We start from the raw sequence: 15,723 nt of genomic DNA, 5'->3' as shown, positions 1-15,723 counted from the left end.
GTGTGCATTTTGCTTCATTTACTTTTACAGCTCATTGTAGTGATAATTGGACCTACCATATCATGAATGTTTTAGAAATTGGGTATCAATTAAATTTTTTTCTTTTAAAAAGTGAGTAATATGCCGCTTCGTAAAATTTTTATGTTTCCTCCCTTGACTGCTTTTATACTCAGGACTGAAAATCGATTAATTAAGATGTCAGACAAAGTATATGGACCCAAAAAGGGACCATGATAAGGTTTTGAAGAAGACTTGGAGGTCTTTTGTCTTGAGACGTTAGTGCCCTTCAATTATTAAAAAGGAAAGAAAGACAAAGACAAAGACCTCATAATGGAGTATGCGTGAATTTATATACACCACCCCAACGGATGAAATGAATACTATTTATTAGATTCACCGTTAATTGTCCTTTCAAACAAAAAAAATAAGATAATAAACTGATAAATATATTTTTTCATTAACTTCATATAAATTGACGTTAAAAAGACCTTTTATCCATGCTGGATCTATTAGCCAAATAGAAAGGGGCGAGATTTGCACAAAAGGGATTTTTTCATGCCGCTATTTAAATACTGTCTCGAGTTTAGATGTAAACTTGTAATATGATAATATCCTGCTTAATATTTCCTTCTAGACAATTAATAGAGCCTCACTATCATATGCCTTCTCTATTACTATAAGCTCGTTCCTCATTGTTCTTTCGTCACTTTGGATTGGAGCTCTATCTATACTATATTAAAAATACGAAGGCCTTTAGAAAAATGTAGTTAGTCTATTTTAACCTTTGAAAATAGGTTTAATAATGGACAAAATCGTATACACCCTACCAAACGATCCCTAATTTCAAGCTTGTAATTCTTACCGCTATGTTTGCTATTAACTGACGTCTGCAGCTGTCACACCCCTTTTTTACTCCAAAAAGATATATATGTATGTTATGAATAAAGGCTAAAAAAGTTTTTCCAATTAAAGTGACAAACTTGAATAATGATTATTTTATTTACAGAGTCTGCCACTTGAAATTGAGCTTTTGGGTGTTCCAAGTCACTTTTTTTTGGGGTGCTCCGGGTAAAGAATTTTGTTGATCGAGGAGAAGGTGTAAGGCATGTCCCGAGTCCCCTAGTTCTAGAACGGTCGCGTTTATTGACTAAAATTGGCTTGAATTAATTTTGGATAAACTGTGCTTTATTTGTTTTTCATGTTTTGCCTATGTCCGCTTTTATTGTTGATGACTTTATTAATCTCAAACTAGGACAAGCATCCCTCACCCTAGCTTACACTTTACACCAAGACGAGTATCCCGACACCTTAGTTCTCGCACCAGCCTACACGAAGTTAATTAAAGCATGTCAATACTTTTATTAAAATTAATTCGGGTTATCTGGTATAATCTATTATATAACAAGGATTAACTTATTATTACTATTTATATCATTAAAAATGCAACAAGTATGAGCGAGACATTTGAAGAAAATTATATACTCATATCCGCGCCGAAAATTTGCCTAGCGCATTTTATATTAAAAGGTGATTTAATTTATCAAGTAAAAAAACACTTATTGAACTTATTAGACTAAATTAGTATGTGAAAAAGGAGCCAGCCACTATGCTATCTGTTCCGGGATGCTGGACTTAATTTGGCCATCATTAATATCCATATGTTATTCATTGAGAAAGAAAATTACTAAGAATGACTAAAAAAACAAAGAAAACGAAAAATAACTAAATTATTCACTAACTTTAATTTCCAAATAAATGATCCAATGGCTCAAACAGAATGATCACTCCTAGTCCCGTAAATCTATTCACTTTGACCATATAGCATTGATTTTCAATTTTTATGTACAAGGACAAACATGATGTCTAAGACTCAATAAATTAATTCTTTAAGCATTTATGACAGTAATAAATTACTAACACAAACCAATCTCATAACTCAATACTCTTAGCTTGACAGACTAATAAACACCGAATCATGGAGTCGAGACTTCTCCGTTCATACATAAACAACAAATAAAAAGGATCAGACAAACGTGGCGAAGCAGTTAAAATACATCAAACATTTTTCATGTCTTCATTCAGTCAAATAAAAGTTTACACTAATTAAAGGAAAGAGACTGAAAAAGTACCTAGAAGCAGAAGCTAAAACAAATGCAAAACTTTGATTCAAAGTGGACAACAATCTCAACCAGCAACATCAACCAACAGCAAGTCAAGACCCAAAGCGAACCAGAAAATTAACCTACAATAAAACTTAAAACTCCACAAAGCTCGAGGGAGAGAAAAGCGCAACCAAGTCAAGAACTGTTTGTATTTTATGAGAGATTTTTGTTCTCAAAAAGTTTCACTAAGCTCTGAATTTCAGCTTACTATATGGATGTTCAGCCGATTTTTCTCCATCTCCCCCCTTTTTTTTTTAAAGAAGGTGGTTTGGTAGTTTGATATAAAGGAAACAAAATGAAAAAAAAAGAAGGAAATACGCGGTGAAGCTACCGTCCAAGAAACATTTCCTAGTTGCTCCATTTTCTCCTTATCAGGTGGCTCTTTTTCCTTCTTTGTTCAAAAGATCCCCCTTTTCCTCATGTTGTCCCCCTTTTTCTGTCATTACCCTAAATTCGCTAGTCGTGATGGCACCTAACTCAATCCGCAAGGTAAGCCAACTAATAACTGTCCAATTCCAATAATAGTAATAACACAATCAAACAAAGGAATTATCTAAATTTTTAAACATTTCCCAAAGACTGATAGTACAAATTATGAGCTTCTAAGAATAGAGTTTACAAAGCGAAAATGAAATAAATATATAGTTTATCTGAAAAGTACATAAACAGAGCTTTATAATCTAAGGCTACCCCGAACAAAAGAGGCAGCTGCAACAGGAATGTAGGTATGTCTTCAAATCCAGCAACCACTGAAAACAACAATAACAACAGCCAACATCTGCACGCAATATGCAGAAGTGTAGTATCAGTACAACCGACCCCATGTACTGAGTAAGTAACAAACCTAGCCTTAGGTTGAAAGCAGTGACGTGTTATCACAAGGTCAGGTCTCATACCGGTATTTTACAACAGTTCACATCAGCATAGCACAAGCAGTAAAGAGGTATCTCAGAAGTAAAAGGGGCTCAACCCGCTCACAATTTCAGAAAAATAGGTATGCTTTTCAAATATTTTAGTGAAACTCAGTTCTTTTGCCGAAAATGCCAAAAATACAAGTAAGTCTGGAAACTGTGATGTTTCTCAAAATCCTTTCAACAATAAGTAAGAAGTTTCATTTTCTTTCCAAATATCAAGTGTAAAAACACCTCTCTGTACTCACATACCAATGTGTGTAAAAAGTCATGAATGACATCATACTATATAACAAGAGGAAAAATGTATTTCTATGCATGTATGTCAAATGTGCATATCAAATGCGATGCAACTCAGTGATAAAACCATATGCAAGCTCTTAGATCATCAATTCACTCAGTCTTCTCAGTCACTCAGTCCTCCCAATTACTCATATACAGTCCCTCGGGCAAACATCACTCGTATACAGCCCCTTGGGCAAATATCACTCAAATACAGTCCCTCGGGCAATCATCACTCGGTAGGTACCTGCGCTCACTCGGGGTGTGTATAGACTCCGGAGGGGCTCCTACAACCCAAGCGTTATATCAAGCCAATCATGGCATAAATCAATGAGGCCCACGGCCTATATCAAACATATTGCGGCGTGCAGCCCGCTCCCAAAAATAAACATGTTGTTGCGTGCACCCCAATCCCATAAATAAATATGCTACGACGTGCATCCTGATTCCATAAATAAACATCAGAATGAATAACAACAGAGACTGAGATATGATATGCATATGAGTGTGTATGACTGAGTATATAAAATAATGAAAGCATATAATTCCACAGCAGAAATAACCTCAGTGGGTCCAAAAAGTATCGGCATAAGTCTAAACATGATATCTAACACGGATGACATCTTAATTACTATATCACATGGTAGAGACACAGATAACAACAAGATAGGGGCAATATACAGTGGCATGGGATCCTCAGAGTCCCAATTCACAGGGTGCACGCCACACGCCCGTCACCTAGTATGTGCATCACCTTAATACCAATAACTTAACTCATATTGTGGGGGTTCATACCCTCAACACTAAGTTTATAAGAGTTACTTACCTCGAACAAGCCAATTTCAATATCGAGCAAGCCAAGCGATGCTCCAAAAATGTCATCCCGCGCGTTACGACATCCGAACGGCTCGAAACTAACCAAAACAAATCAAATACATCAAACAATGCTAAATAAACCAATCTCAATCGAAAAAGGTCGAATCTTTAATCAAAAGCCCAAAATCGGCCAAAAAGCCCAATCCGGGCCCGTACCTCGGAACCCGACAAAACTCATAAACTCCGATAACCCATTCAATTACGAGTCCAACCATACTATTTTCACTCAAATCCGACTCCGAATCGTTGTTCAAAACTCAAAATTTTACTTTATAAAATTTTAGACAAAACCCCCAAATTTCACTTTGAAATCATCAATCAAATGCTAAAAACGAAGATTGATTCATGAAATATAACTAAATTCAAGTATAGAACACTTACCCCAATCCATATGGTAAATGTCTCCTCCAAAAATTGTCCAAATCCGAGATCCCCAACTCAAAATATGACCAAATGAACACACCTTCGATATTAAGTACTTTTGCCCAGCTCTTCTGCCTCATTTTGCTGCCAAATAATCCCAAAACTTGCTTTTGATGCCTCCAATGGATTCCTTGTGAAATTCAGCCAAGATAAGCTTTTGAATCACTCCATTTGACCTTATAATGAAGGAGATATGTTGGTTTCAATATTTGGAAATAGTGTAGATTTTTAAATACGAAGTCAACAGCAATTTCGTAATTAATCTGAAAAATCTGGCAACCCAATTCTTAGCAAAATGACCATGAAATCCTCATACGATGTCCATATTCGATGATTCTCTTTGCTACGGATCCGTAATTACGATACGGATCTATTGCTTCAACCAAAACAGAAATAGGAGCTCATTTGTTCAATGTGGTACCATTTATGTTTAAAGAAACGACTTCGAAACATAAGAAAAACGAGCGCAACACAATCTAATTCTACCCAAAACTCACCCCGAGCCCCTCGGGACCCCGTACGAATATACCAACAAGTCCCATAACATAACACGGACTTACTCTAGGCCTCAAATAACGCATAACAATATCGAAACGATGAAACACACCTCAAATCAAACTTAATGAACTTTCGAACTTTTGACTTCCAAAAACTCGTGCCGAAACATATCAAATCAACTTGGAATGAACTCAAATTTTGCACACAAGTCCTAATACATCATACGGAACTACTCGTTCCCCCAAAATACAGAGCGAAGTGCAAATGCTCAAAACGATCGTTCGGGTCGTTACATTCTCCCCAACTTAAACATACGTTCGTCCTCGAACGTACCAAGAGTTGTTCCCAAGGCCATCAAACCCTCGTATAACTTTACCATGCACATAATCGGGGCTATTCCCACATCACCCTATTTCAACTAGGCCCGACCACACCACACAATTGAATATCATTACTCCATCCTTAGTCTATAAACCACCGTATCCAATTTCCAACATCCAGAATTACTACAAGACCCGAACTTCGCATATACACACTGTATAAGTCTGAACAAGCTGTATCTAGCCATAACCATGACCCATGACACAATCACAGGATATACCACACAACTCAAATACTCATAGCGATAACTTTCGACCGCAATAGCGGCTCGATAACCAACTCGACACCGGTAACGAACCTCATATCAACTAAAATCTTATTCTGAACTTTTGTACATTGCCAATGATGAAAGAAACACACAGAAACTCATAACCACTTATCAGACCAACAAGTCACGGAACTCTCCCTCCTTCGACAAGAACTATATCCGATTTCTAAGCCGAATTCTAATATTATCCTTCCAACTTTGTTGTAATCAATTACGATACTATCCATACTAGGTCCAATGACCTCATCTTATCCAACAAAAATCATTCTGGTGACATGTTATATCAACACAATCTAAAGCGACAACTCGTGCAATCCGTGCAGCAATAAGCAACAATCCAAATGTACTCAAATCATGAAAAAATGACTCAGATGAGAGAACTGTCTCGCAAGCTTAACAAGTACTACCACAATGAAATACTGAAAATCCATCACACCCCGTAGGACCATCATATGAATCTAACACAGGTTCATACCTCAACATAATATCGCTGCAATACGTGCCCCATCCAAACACTGATCCATGGCATATACCTCAAGCCACCTGCTCAAAATCAATAACTACACGCAATTCGACATCAAGTACTCAAAGTGCATTACCATAACCAGGGAGAGGAAAATGACACAGTACCATACAAATGCTAAAAGAACAAAACCAATACGCCATCAATCATGCAATACTCTAATACTCATCTCGCTCAAATTCCGTTATAATGACCCAATAGAATGACCCAAATGTACTCAAATCATGAAAAAGAATGACTAAAACGATAGAACTGTCTCGCAAGCTTAACAAGTACTACCACAACGAAATACTGAAAATCCATCACACCTCGTAGAACCATCATACGAATCTAACGCAATTTTATACCTCAACATAATATCGCTGCAATGCGTGCCCCATCCAAACACTGATCCATGGCATATACCTCAAGCCACCCTGCTCAAAATCAATAACTACACGCAATTCGACATCAAGTACTCAAAGTGCATTACCATAACCATGGAGAGGAAAATGACACAGTGCCATACAAATGCTAAAAGAACATAACCAATACGCCATCAATCATGCAATACTCTAATACTCATCTCGCTCAAATTCTGTTATAATGACCCAATAGAACCGCACCATGTGTGCTTATAACCCATAATTCACAACTCCTCGTAGCATAGAAGAGTAACCCACAGATCATTTCAGAACACGAATAAGCTCAACAACAACCGAATGGAACATCCCTCAGCAATAGCAGTATGGAGCCGACCAATACGACTCAGCATAGAATACACATCCTAATTGGGCCTACCAATAGACCCCAAATCAGTTCTAGTCACCCACAAATAGATAAATATCCCCATGATGTTCCACAATGGCTAAATCATAACACATACTATCATCTGGCTAGCCTCGGCCACGACTTCACTCCATAACCATGATACAATCTGCTCTTGAGAACTCCCAGTCTTCAAATCCATAGAACAAATGAATCACCATATCTGATCCCATCTCCACCTCCCTAATATCTAACACATCTCTCATACTCGATCATCCAACGAGGAATACTTCAAAAACATTCATCTTTGCCACAAGGAAAAACTTGAACATCAACAGTCGATCAACCAGGAGAGTGTCGCAGAACCAATAAAGTTTCCATAAATCAAACACATTGCCCTTCCCGAAATGTATACTCTCATCAAGCCATACCAAATAGTAACATCATTACCTCGTCATCTGAAACCGTCCATGCCGCCTACGAATTTCATGACCTTCTCTTTAAAACCAAATTGTGACCTTGCACCTGCAATTTCTCAATACTACACAACATGCCACACCTATTATGCCATCATATGAAAGATACGAAAATCTCAAAACCCACTCCGATTCACAAGCAACTACATACTCGATTAGCCAAGACCTTTTTATTTGGTTTCATACTAAAGAAATCATAATACTCAACATGCCCCACACATCAATAGGAAATATACATATTAAATCATGGTAGAAACCATCCAGAACTCTCCGAAATCCATTTGCACTTAACCAAACCGTCAGGACTGAATCCCTCTAACTCAACCAAGCTACGCAGGCTACCAAAACCCAAGAGGATAGCCACGTATCACGTCTATAAATTCACCACATCATAAGCACCCAAGAACCGATCTTACCCATTACCACGCTAATCCAACCTACTACCAAGTTGTCCTATTTCTCCAAGTTCCTTCTGAATTACCTTCAAATTGATTCTTCTCCTCGCCATAATACCACAATCCTCGATCAAAATTTACCATGCGAGACCCTAGCATAATCCACATTACCCTAAGGCTCATAAGCCGCTGAATTTCCTCTTTGTGTATCCCAAAAGTACCATAACTCAAATACTTACTCTGAAGAGAATTTCCTGCAAATGAAAATGACTGTTCGGGTCGTTACATTCTCCCCTACTTAAACATATGTTCGTCATCGAACGTGCCAATAGTTGTTCCCAAGGCCATCAAACCGCCATATAATTTTACCATGCACATATTCGGGGCTGATCCCACGTCACCCTATTTCAACTAGGCCCGACCACACCATACAACTGAATATCATTACTCCATCCTTAGTCTGTAAACCACAGTATCGAATTTCCAACATCCGGAATTACTACAAGACCCGAACTTCGCATATACACATTGTATAAGTCTGAACAAGTTATATCAAGCCATAACCATGACCATGACACAATCACATGATATACCACATAACTCAAATACTCATAGCGATAACTTCCGACCGCAATAGTTGCTCGCTAACCAACTCGACACCAGTAACGAACCTCATATCAACTAAAATCTTGTTATGATCCTTTGTACACCTCCAATGATGAAAGAAACACCCAGAAACTCATAACCACTTATCAGACCAACAAGTCATGGAACTCTCCCTCCTTCGACAAGAACTATAGCTGATTTCTAAGCCGACTTCTAATATTATCCTTCCAACTTTGTTGTAATCAATTACAATACTATCCATACTAGGTCCAATGACCTCATCTTATCCAACAAAAATCATTCTGGTGACATGCTACATCAACACAATCTAAAGCGACAACTCGTGCAATCCGTGCAGCAATAAGCAACAATCCAAATGTACTCAAATCATGAAAAAGAATGACTAAAACGATAGAACTATCTCGCAAGCTTAACAAGTACTACCACAACGAAATACTGAAAATCCATCACACCTCGTAGGACCATCATACGAATCTAACGCAATTTTATACCTCAACATAATATCGCTGCAATGCGTGCCCCATCCAAACACTGATCCATGGCATATACCTCAAGCCACCCTGCTCAAAATCAATAACTACGCGTAATTCGACATCAAGTACTCAAAGTGCATTACCATAACCATGGAGAGGAAAATGACACAGTGCCATACAAATGCTAAAAGAACATAACCAATACGCCATCAATCATGCAATACTCTAATACTCATCTCGCTCAAATTCCGTTATAATGACCCAATAGAACCGCACCATGTGTGCTTATAACCCATAATTCACAACTCTTCATAGCATAGAAGAGTAACCCACAGATCATTTCAGAACACGAATAAGCTCAACAACAATCGAATGGCACATCCCTCGTCAATAGCAGTATAGAGCCAACCAATTAGACTCAGCGTATAATACACACCCTAATTGGGCCTACCAATGGACCCCAAATCAGCTCTAGTCACCCACAAATAGATAAATAATGCCATGATGTTCCACAATGACTGAATCATAACATATACTATCATCTGGCTAGCTTCGGCCATGACTTCACAGTCCACAACCATGATACAATATGTTCTTGAGAGCTCCTAGTCTTCAAATCCATAGAACAAACGAATCACCATATATGATCCCATCTCCACCTCCCGAATGTCTAACACATCTCTCACACACGATCATCCCACGAGGAATACTTCAAAAAAATTCATCTGTGCTACAAGGCAAAACTTGAACATCAGCAGTCGATCAACCAGGAGAGTGTCGTCGAACCAATGAAGTTTCCATAAATCAAACACATTGCCCTTCCCGAAATGTATACCCTCATCAAGCCATACCAAATAGTAACATCATTACTTGGTCATCTGAAACTGTCTATGCTACCTACGAATTTCATGAGCTTCACTTCAAAACCAAATTGTGACCTTGCACCTGCAATTTCTCAATACTACACAACATGCCGCACCCATTATGCCATCATATGAAAGATACAAAAATCTCAAAACCTACTCCGAGTCGCAAGAAACTACATACTCGATTAGCCAAGACCTTTCCATTTGGTTTCATCCTAAAGAAATCATAATACGTAACATGTCCCACATATTAGTAGGAAATATACATATCAAATCATGGTAGAAACCATCCAGAACTCTCCGACATCCATTTGCACTTAACCAAACCGTCAGGACTGGATCCCTCTAACTCAACCAAGCTACGTATTCCGCCAAAACCTAAGAGCTGCTCGATAGCGATAACTCAAATACTCATAGCGATAACTTCCGACCGCAATAGCTGCTCGATAACCAACTCGACACCAGTAACAAACCTCATATCAACTAAAATCTTGTTATGAACCTTTGTACACTGCCAATGATGAAAGAAACACACAGAAACTCATAACTACTTATCAGACCAACAAGTCATGGAACTCTCCCTCCTTCGACAAGAACTATAGCCGATTTCTAAGCCGACTTCTAATATTATCCTTCCAACTTTGTTGTAATCAATTACGATACTATCCATACTAGGTCCAATGACCTCATCTTATCCAACAAAAATCATTCTGGTGACATGCTACTCGAACAGTGTAGAAGCAATACATTCCAAAAGAAGCATAAATTAACCACAAAAAATAATACCATTAGTATTGTTACGCGGCGCCTTCCTGAAATTCCTTGGAAGGGCGACGTAAGGCTAAGCAACTAATGTCAGTGCGGTTGCTATGCGCCAACTGAGCTCCTCTCCGTACGCTAGACTAGATTGTCAGTGCCGTACGGGAAAACCAATGTCGTGAGCAATTGAGCAACGAAAAATGAGCAATTGACGATGAAAGCTATTACAAGATGCAATGCGGTGTCGGGAGGGAGAGACACCAGTACAAAGAATTGTTTGAATGCTTGAATGTTTCAATGCTTTGGTCCCCCTTAATAATGCTTAAAAAAATAAACCAAAGTTACATGAGTTGACCTAAGAAAGCTGTAGAAGCACACTGAAAATGAATGAAATAAAACTACTCTATAATTACAATGAAAAGGACTTAGTCTTCTATGGAAGCAAGTCCGATGGCAGCAACTTTGTCTTGAGCATTAGGGTCTGCGCGCGCATTGTTGTTGGTGCGCGCGGCACTATTTGGATCTGCCAGCGGCTAGGCGTTGGTGCTTGGCATTGGGTCTGCGCGCGGGGCACTATCTGTGTGTGCGGCGCTGTTGGCAACATGATGGTTTGTGCGCACGGCGCTGATTGCATTCGCCAGCCACTGGCACTGATTATCGGTGAGGCGACAGAGGCGCATACGCGCTTGTCACTTGGCGCTGCCGAGACCACGGGGTCGACTGTGGCGCTAAGCGTTGGGAGGCTTGCCGGGACACCACGGGGCGCGTCCAAAGGGTCATGGGTCGATGATGGAAAGCAGCCCATGGCATTCTCCCCCACATGAGTTGGCAACGTCCTCGGAGCCTTACTTGCAGGATGATGATGATTGATTAGGCTCTTGCTGGTTGGAAGGTCTGTTCCCCTCGTGTTGTGAGGTGGCTTTCTAAATGATCTTTCATATATTTCTGAAAGGCGGCTGACATGGAAGACTGGATGGACTTTCCACTAGGCTGGTGTGTTCAGCTAGTATGTGGATTTCCCGATGCGCCTTTCAATGAGAAAGGGTCCGATGTATTTTTGCAATAGGCGAGGATCTTGGGTCCTCTTTGCAACCAAGTTCCGCCCCGGGGTTCTTACCATCACTTTGTCCCCTGCTTGATGTCGGGCAAAGCAAAGGTTTTGTTTAGCATACCTCGTTGCCCTGTCTTGGGCTTTGACAAGATAGCTATGCACTATCTTCAAAGTTTGCTCCCATTCTATCGAGAAACTAACGGCTCTATAAGATGTTGGCATGTTTGGTGCATTCACATTCTGTGGGAGTAGCGGTTGCTGTCTGGTAACAATTTCAAAAGCACTTTTGTTTGTATGGGTGCACTTTTTTGAATTGAAACACAGCTGAGCAGCATCTAGAAGCTTCACCCAATGTGTTTGTGACCCGGTTGCAAATTGGCGGAGATATTCCTCCAGCCTGTCATTGAACTGGTCTGTTTGATCATATGTTTGCTGATGATGATGGTTTGAGTTGTAACTCAATTTGGATCTGAGGCAACTGAAAAGTTGGGTCCAAAATTTGCTAGTGAAGCGTGGGTCGTAGTCACTAATGATGTTGCTGGGCATACCCCAATATTTAACAACATGAGAGAAGAAGTGCCGAGCTGTATCTTCTCCGATATGTTCTGTGGGGATGCGATGAAGGTAGAATACTTGGAAAATTGGTCTACTACCACCATGATGGTTGCATGATTTCCGACCTTGGGTAATCCTGTGATGAAATTCAGGGAAATGCTTTCCCAAGGTCTCTGTGGGATAGGTAGCGGCTCCAAGAGTCCCGCTTGTGCTGAGTGATCCGACTTGTCCTTTTGGAATGCTTGACAAGTCTTCACACAATGAGGGGCGCCATGAGCTGTTGGACGCCTATGATCTGATGTTTGTTTGATGATATTGAGGGCAGCTAGAACCGTAGGTTCAAGTCTGTTGGTTCCCTCCTTTAACTGCATGGTTGTGATGTTTCCAGCAGCCATCTTCATGGGTATGCACGGTATGGTGCGGGGTTTGGCCCCGTTGTCTCCCATCATTAGGAGCATGTTGGCATATGGTACCGGGATGGTGTTGGTCTGCCTGAGGAATTCCAATCCCACTATCAGTTCGAAGTCATCGATGATAGCTATGTGTAGGTTGAATATTCCCTTGTATGGGCCAAGCTTCATTGGCACTTCTTTGGCTATTCCACTCACTTTCTGAGATGAAGAGTTGATAGCCTTGACACGACCCTTGTAGTTTTGCACTGCTAGACCGAGGCGTAGCACCTGAGTTGAGGCTAGGTAGTTGTGGCTAGCACCCATGTCTATCAATACCCGAATAGGTCTGCCGTTTACTTTCATGTCAACGAACATTAAGGTCCTCTTTTGTTTTGTGGGAGGCCTCTCGTCCGCCTTTCCTTTCCATTTCTTGACGATTGGGCATGCGTTCTTCTTGGGGTTACCGGCACCGATTGCCGCCAAGGTATCATGAATGGAGCTGACAAATGCATTGAAGGCACCTACTTGTTCGGGACCGTCTGAGTCATCGGTATCTGACTCATTTTCAACAATCTGGTGAGCATTAATCTGTGTATTGGGACATTGATTGTTCCAATGTTCCCCGCCGCAATGACAGCATTCTGAAAGGGGGCTTTCTTCCCTGATTGTTGTTGACTGATGCAGCACTAGTACTACTTGAGGAAGGAGCCTTGGATTTGGATGCACCTCGATCTCCTCTGTTTCTATTGGGACCACCATTGCTAGGTGAGCTCCCATTGTATCCCCCTCGGACAGGCGGCTGGGGCCTATCCTTCTGAGTTTCCAACTGATAATCCCCAAGGCACTCTGCAGCTTGAATAGCCTTGGGCAGGGTATCTACCCGTTGTCTTTGCATCTCCATACGAGCCTGAGGATTCAAACCTTCTATGAATGCGAACAGTTTGTCTTTGTCTCCCATATCCCATATGTTTAGCATGAGTGTGGAGAATTCACGCACGTAGTCCCGCATCGACCTGGTGTGGCGGAGTTCACGCAACTTTCTCCGTGCATTGTATTCCACATTTTCGGGGAAGAATTTCAGGCGTATGGCGACCTTCAGTTCTGACCATGTTTGGAGAGTATCTTCGCCGGCCCTCATGGCTTTGTATTTGACTCGCCACTAGAGTTTTGCATCACCTTGAAAATACATGGGAACAGTTGCTACCTTTTTGGATTCTTCCAACTGTCCCATCCCATGCTAAGAAAAAATTCATCACTCAAGCACAAGTTGAGGTCACTTACTTGCTGATTGCTTGTTTCTGCATGATTTTGATGCTGACTTTCCACCTTAACTCTCAGAACTTCATAATTGATTTCCTCCATTAAGTTTTCAGCACTGTCCACAGCATCCTGAAGTTCATTAAGCCACTGGTTGACGTATCGATTTGATGTCTGCTTATTCTCTGCATCACTTAGCACAGCTTGAAGACCAAGCAAAGTCAGCCTCAGCTTCTTTAAGAGTTGAAAATCATGCTTTTGCCTCTGAAACATCTTGAGCAGCTCACCCTGAGGAGCAAGCCTATCAAAGAGAACATTTAAAGCTGAAGATAGAAATGCACCTCCAACTGCTAAGCCAATCTCCATTTCTGAAAGCTGCAAAGAAAAACAAGAAAATCACAAAATGATTAAGAACTTGGAGAGGATTAATATTTCAATCTTAAAAATAGTCTTAGTTTTACCAGTTCAATCTTAAGAGTAATATGAAAAAGAATGCTCAGAGTATATGCTAGCTGTGTCCGTGCTTTAGCAAACGTAACTTGTTCTTCTTAGAAGACCTTATATCTCTCTCTTTCTTTCTTTTCAAAAAGCAAGACTTTTTAACCAACAAAAAGACAAAGACTTCGTAATGGAATTAACTATTCATTGAATAATTGAGGCAAGAGAGGACAGAGAGGAAATGATGTAAATTGCTGGGTATGTGTTAGGTATGCCTGTTGCTCATATCATGAAAATGTTTTAGAAATTATGGAAATTTCTAAGTTCAAGTTTCTGTGAGGTTGTAAATGATTTTTTTGCAATATCCTCTTTGAAGTTGTAAACAATGGTAGGAAAATAATTAAGGGTGGCTTTAACTTTAATCTCAAAAAATTATTGATCCATTATATGTGGTAGCTAATTTTATTAGTGACAGTTTCAGCATAGCTTGAGAAAATCAATTGAAAAATACAGCTAAATCTTTAAATTCCTTAATATCATGTTTTAGAAATTATTAGAGCTTGAGAAAAGAAGAAGCACATTAGCAGTTCTAGTATGAGATTTTTTGCCCATAAGGATTAAAAACCTTAGGTGTCTTAAACAAATATTACTTTATTTTGAAATAATCTTTGCAGAAAATATTATTTTACGTATTAATTTTTAGATAATATAAAGAAGTATGGTATACTAGTTGTGTGTTATAGACAAAATTTACGTTGCGGATTCTCCAAAATGCTACCGCACCGTGTCGAATCCTTCAAAAATTCATTACTTTTGGAGGATCCCGCATGCAACTAACGATATTTTTGAAAAGTTCGAGAGTAAACATTTTCTCTTCCGTAGATAATTTCTGACCATTCATTATTATTACTACGTTTGTTTTGTCTTGTATAGTCGACCGTCATAAAAAGAGAAAAGGACAAGGATTAATATGTTTATTTTTTTCTCTTTTTCAATCTTTTTCTTTTTCTCTTTAAGCATCTTTGTTTTCATGCTGAAAAAGTTCATTAAAATAGTAAAATATTTCTTATAAAAACATTCTTCATTCCTAGGTTTTCAAAAACGAAATTACCTTTTCTTACTGTTTAATATATTTTTAATAGTGAAAACATTAAGCATGAAGATGAAATTACAATTAAAGTTCTAAGATTCACGACAATATGGTCAGGAATGACAGGTTGTGCCTGATTCTTTTCAAATATTTAAGAGTAAGAGGACTTTAATTAATGTGAAAAAACTGAAATGTGTATGCTTACTATAAGAATCAACCCTCATATGATTTACAATTAAGATATATTGATAACCTAAAAGTCAAATATAGTAT

The 15,723-nt window shown here is 39.3% G+C and overlaps 1 protein-coding gene across 3 annotated transcripts; it reads right to left on the bottom strand.

Moving 5' to 3' along the window:
* Positions 1–2,701: 2,701 nt before the first annotated feature.
* Positions 2,702–14,505, bottom strand: LOC138904149 (putative disease resistance RPP13-like protein 1). 3 transcript variants are annotated; one of them, XR_011413384.1, is made up of 3 exons: positions 13,947–14,347; positions 4,182–4,269; positions 2,702–2,940 (listed from the first exon to the last, which is right to left on the bottom strand). XR_011413384.1 is itself a non-coding variant. In XM_070192655.1 (2 exons), exons 1-2 carry the CDS (start codon positions 14,286–14,288, stop codon positions 2,896–2,898), a joined length of 387 nt encoding a protein of 128 aa, XP_070048756.1. In that variant the 5' UTR covers positions 14,289–14,347; the 3' UTR covers positions 2,702–2,895. The 3 variants fall into 3 exon arrangements, 2 of the variants coding, with proteins under 2 accessions (XP_070048756.1, XP_070048755.1); XM_070192655.1 differs by lacking the exon at positions 4,182–4,269; XM_070192654.1 differs by lacking the exons at positions 2,702–2,940; positions 4,182–4,269 and adding an exon at positions 14,384–14,505 and having other exon boundaries at positions 13,851–14,297.
* Between the last annotated feature and the right edge of the window lie 1,218 nt (positions 14,506–15,723).

This window comes from Nicotiana tomentosiformis, chromosome 1 (genome assembly GCF_000390325.3).
Source record: "Nicotiana tomentosiformis chromosome 1, ASM39032v3, whole genome shotgun sequence".
In the NCBI taxonomy this organism is placed as follows: Eukaryota; Viridiplantae; Streptophyta; class Magnoliopsida; order Solanales; family Solanaceae; genus Nicotiana; species Nicotiana tomentosiformis.
This window is presented reverse-complemented; position numbering and strand designations above follow the sequence as displayed.

Bases quoted from the DNA above. Each gene is read 5' to 3' on its own strand.
- LOC138904149 (XM_070192654.1), bottom strand. From the start codon at position 14,288: ATGGAGATTGGCTTAGCAGTTGGAGGTGCATTTCTATCTTCAGCTTTA.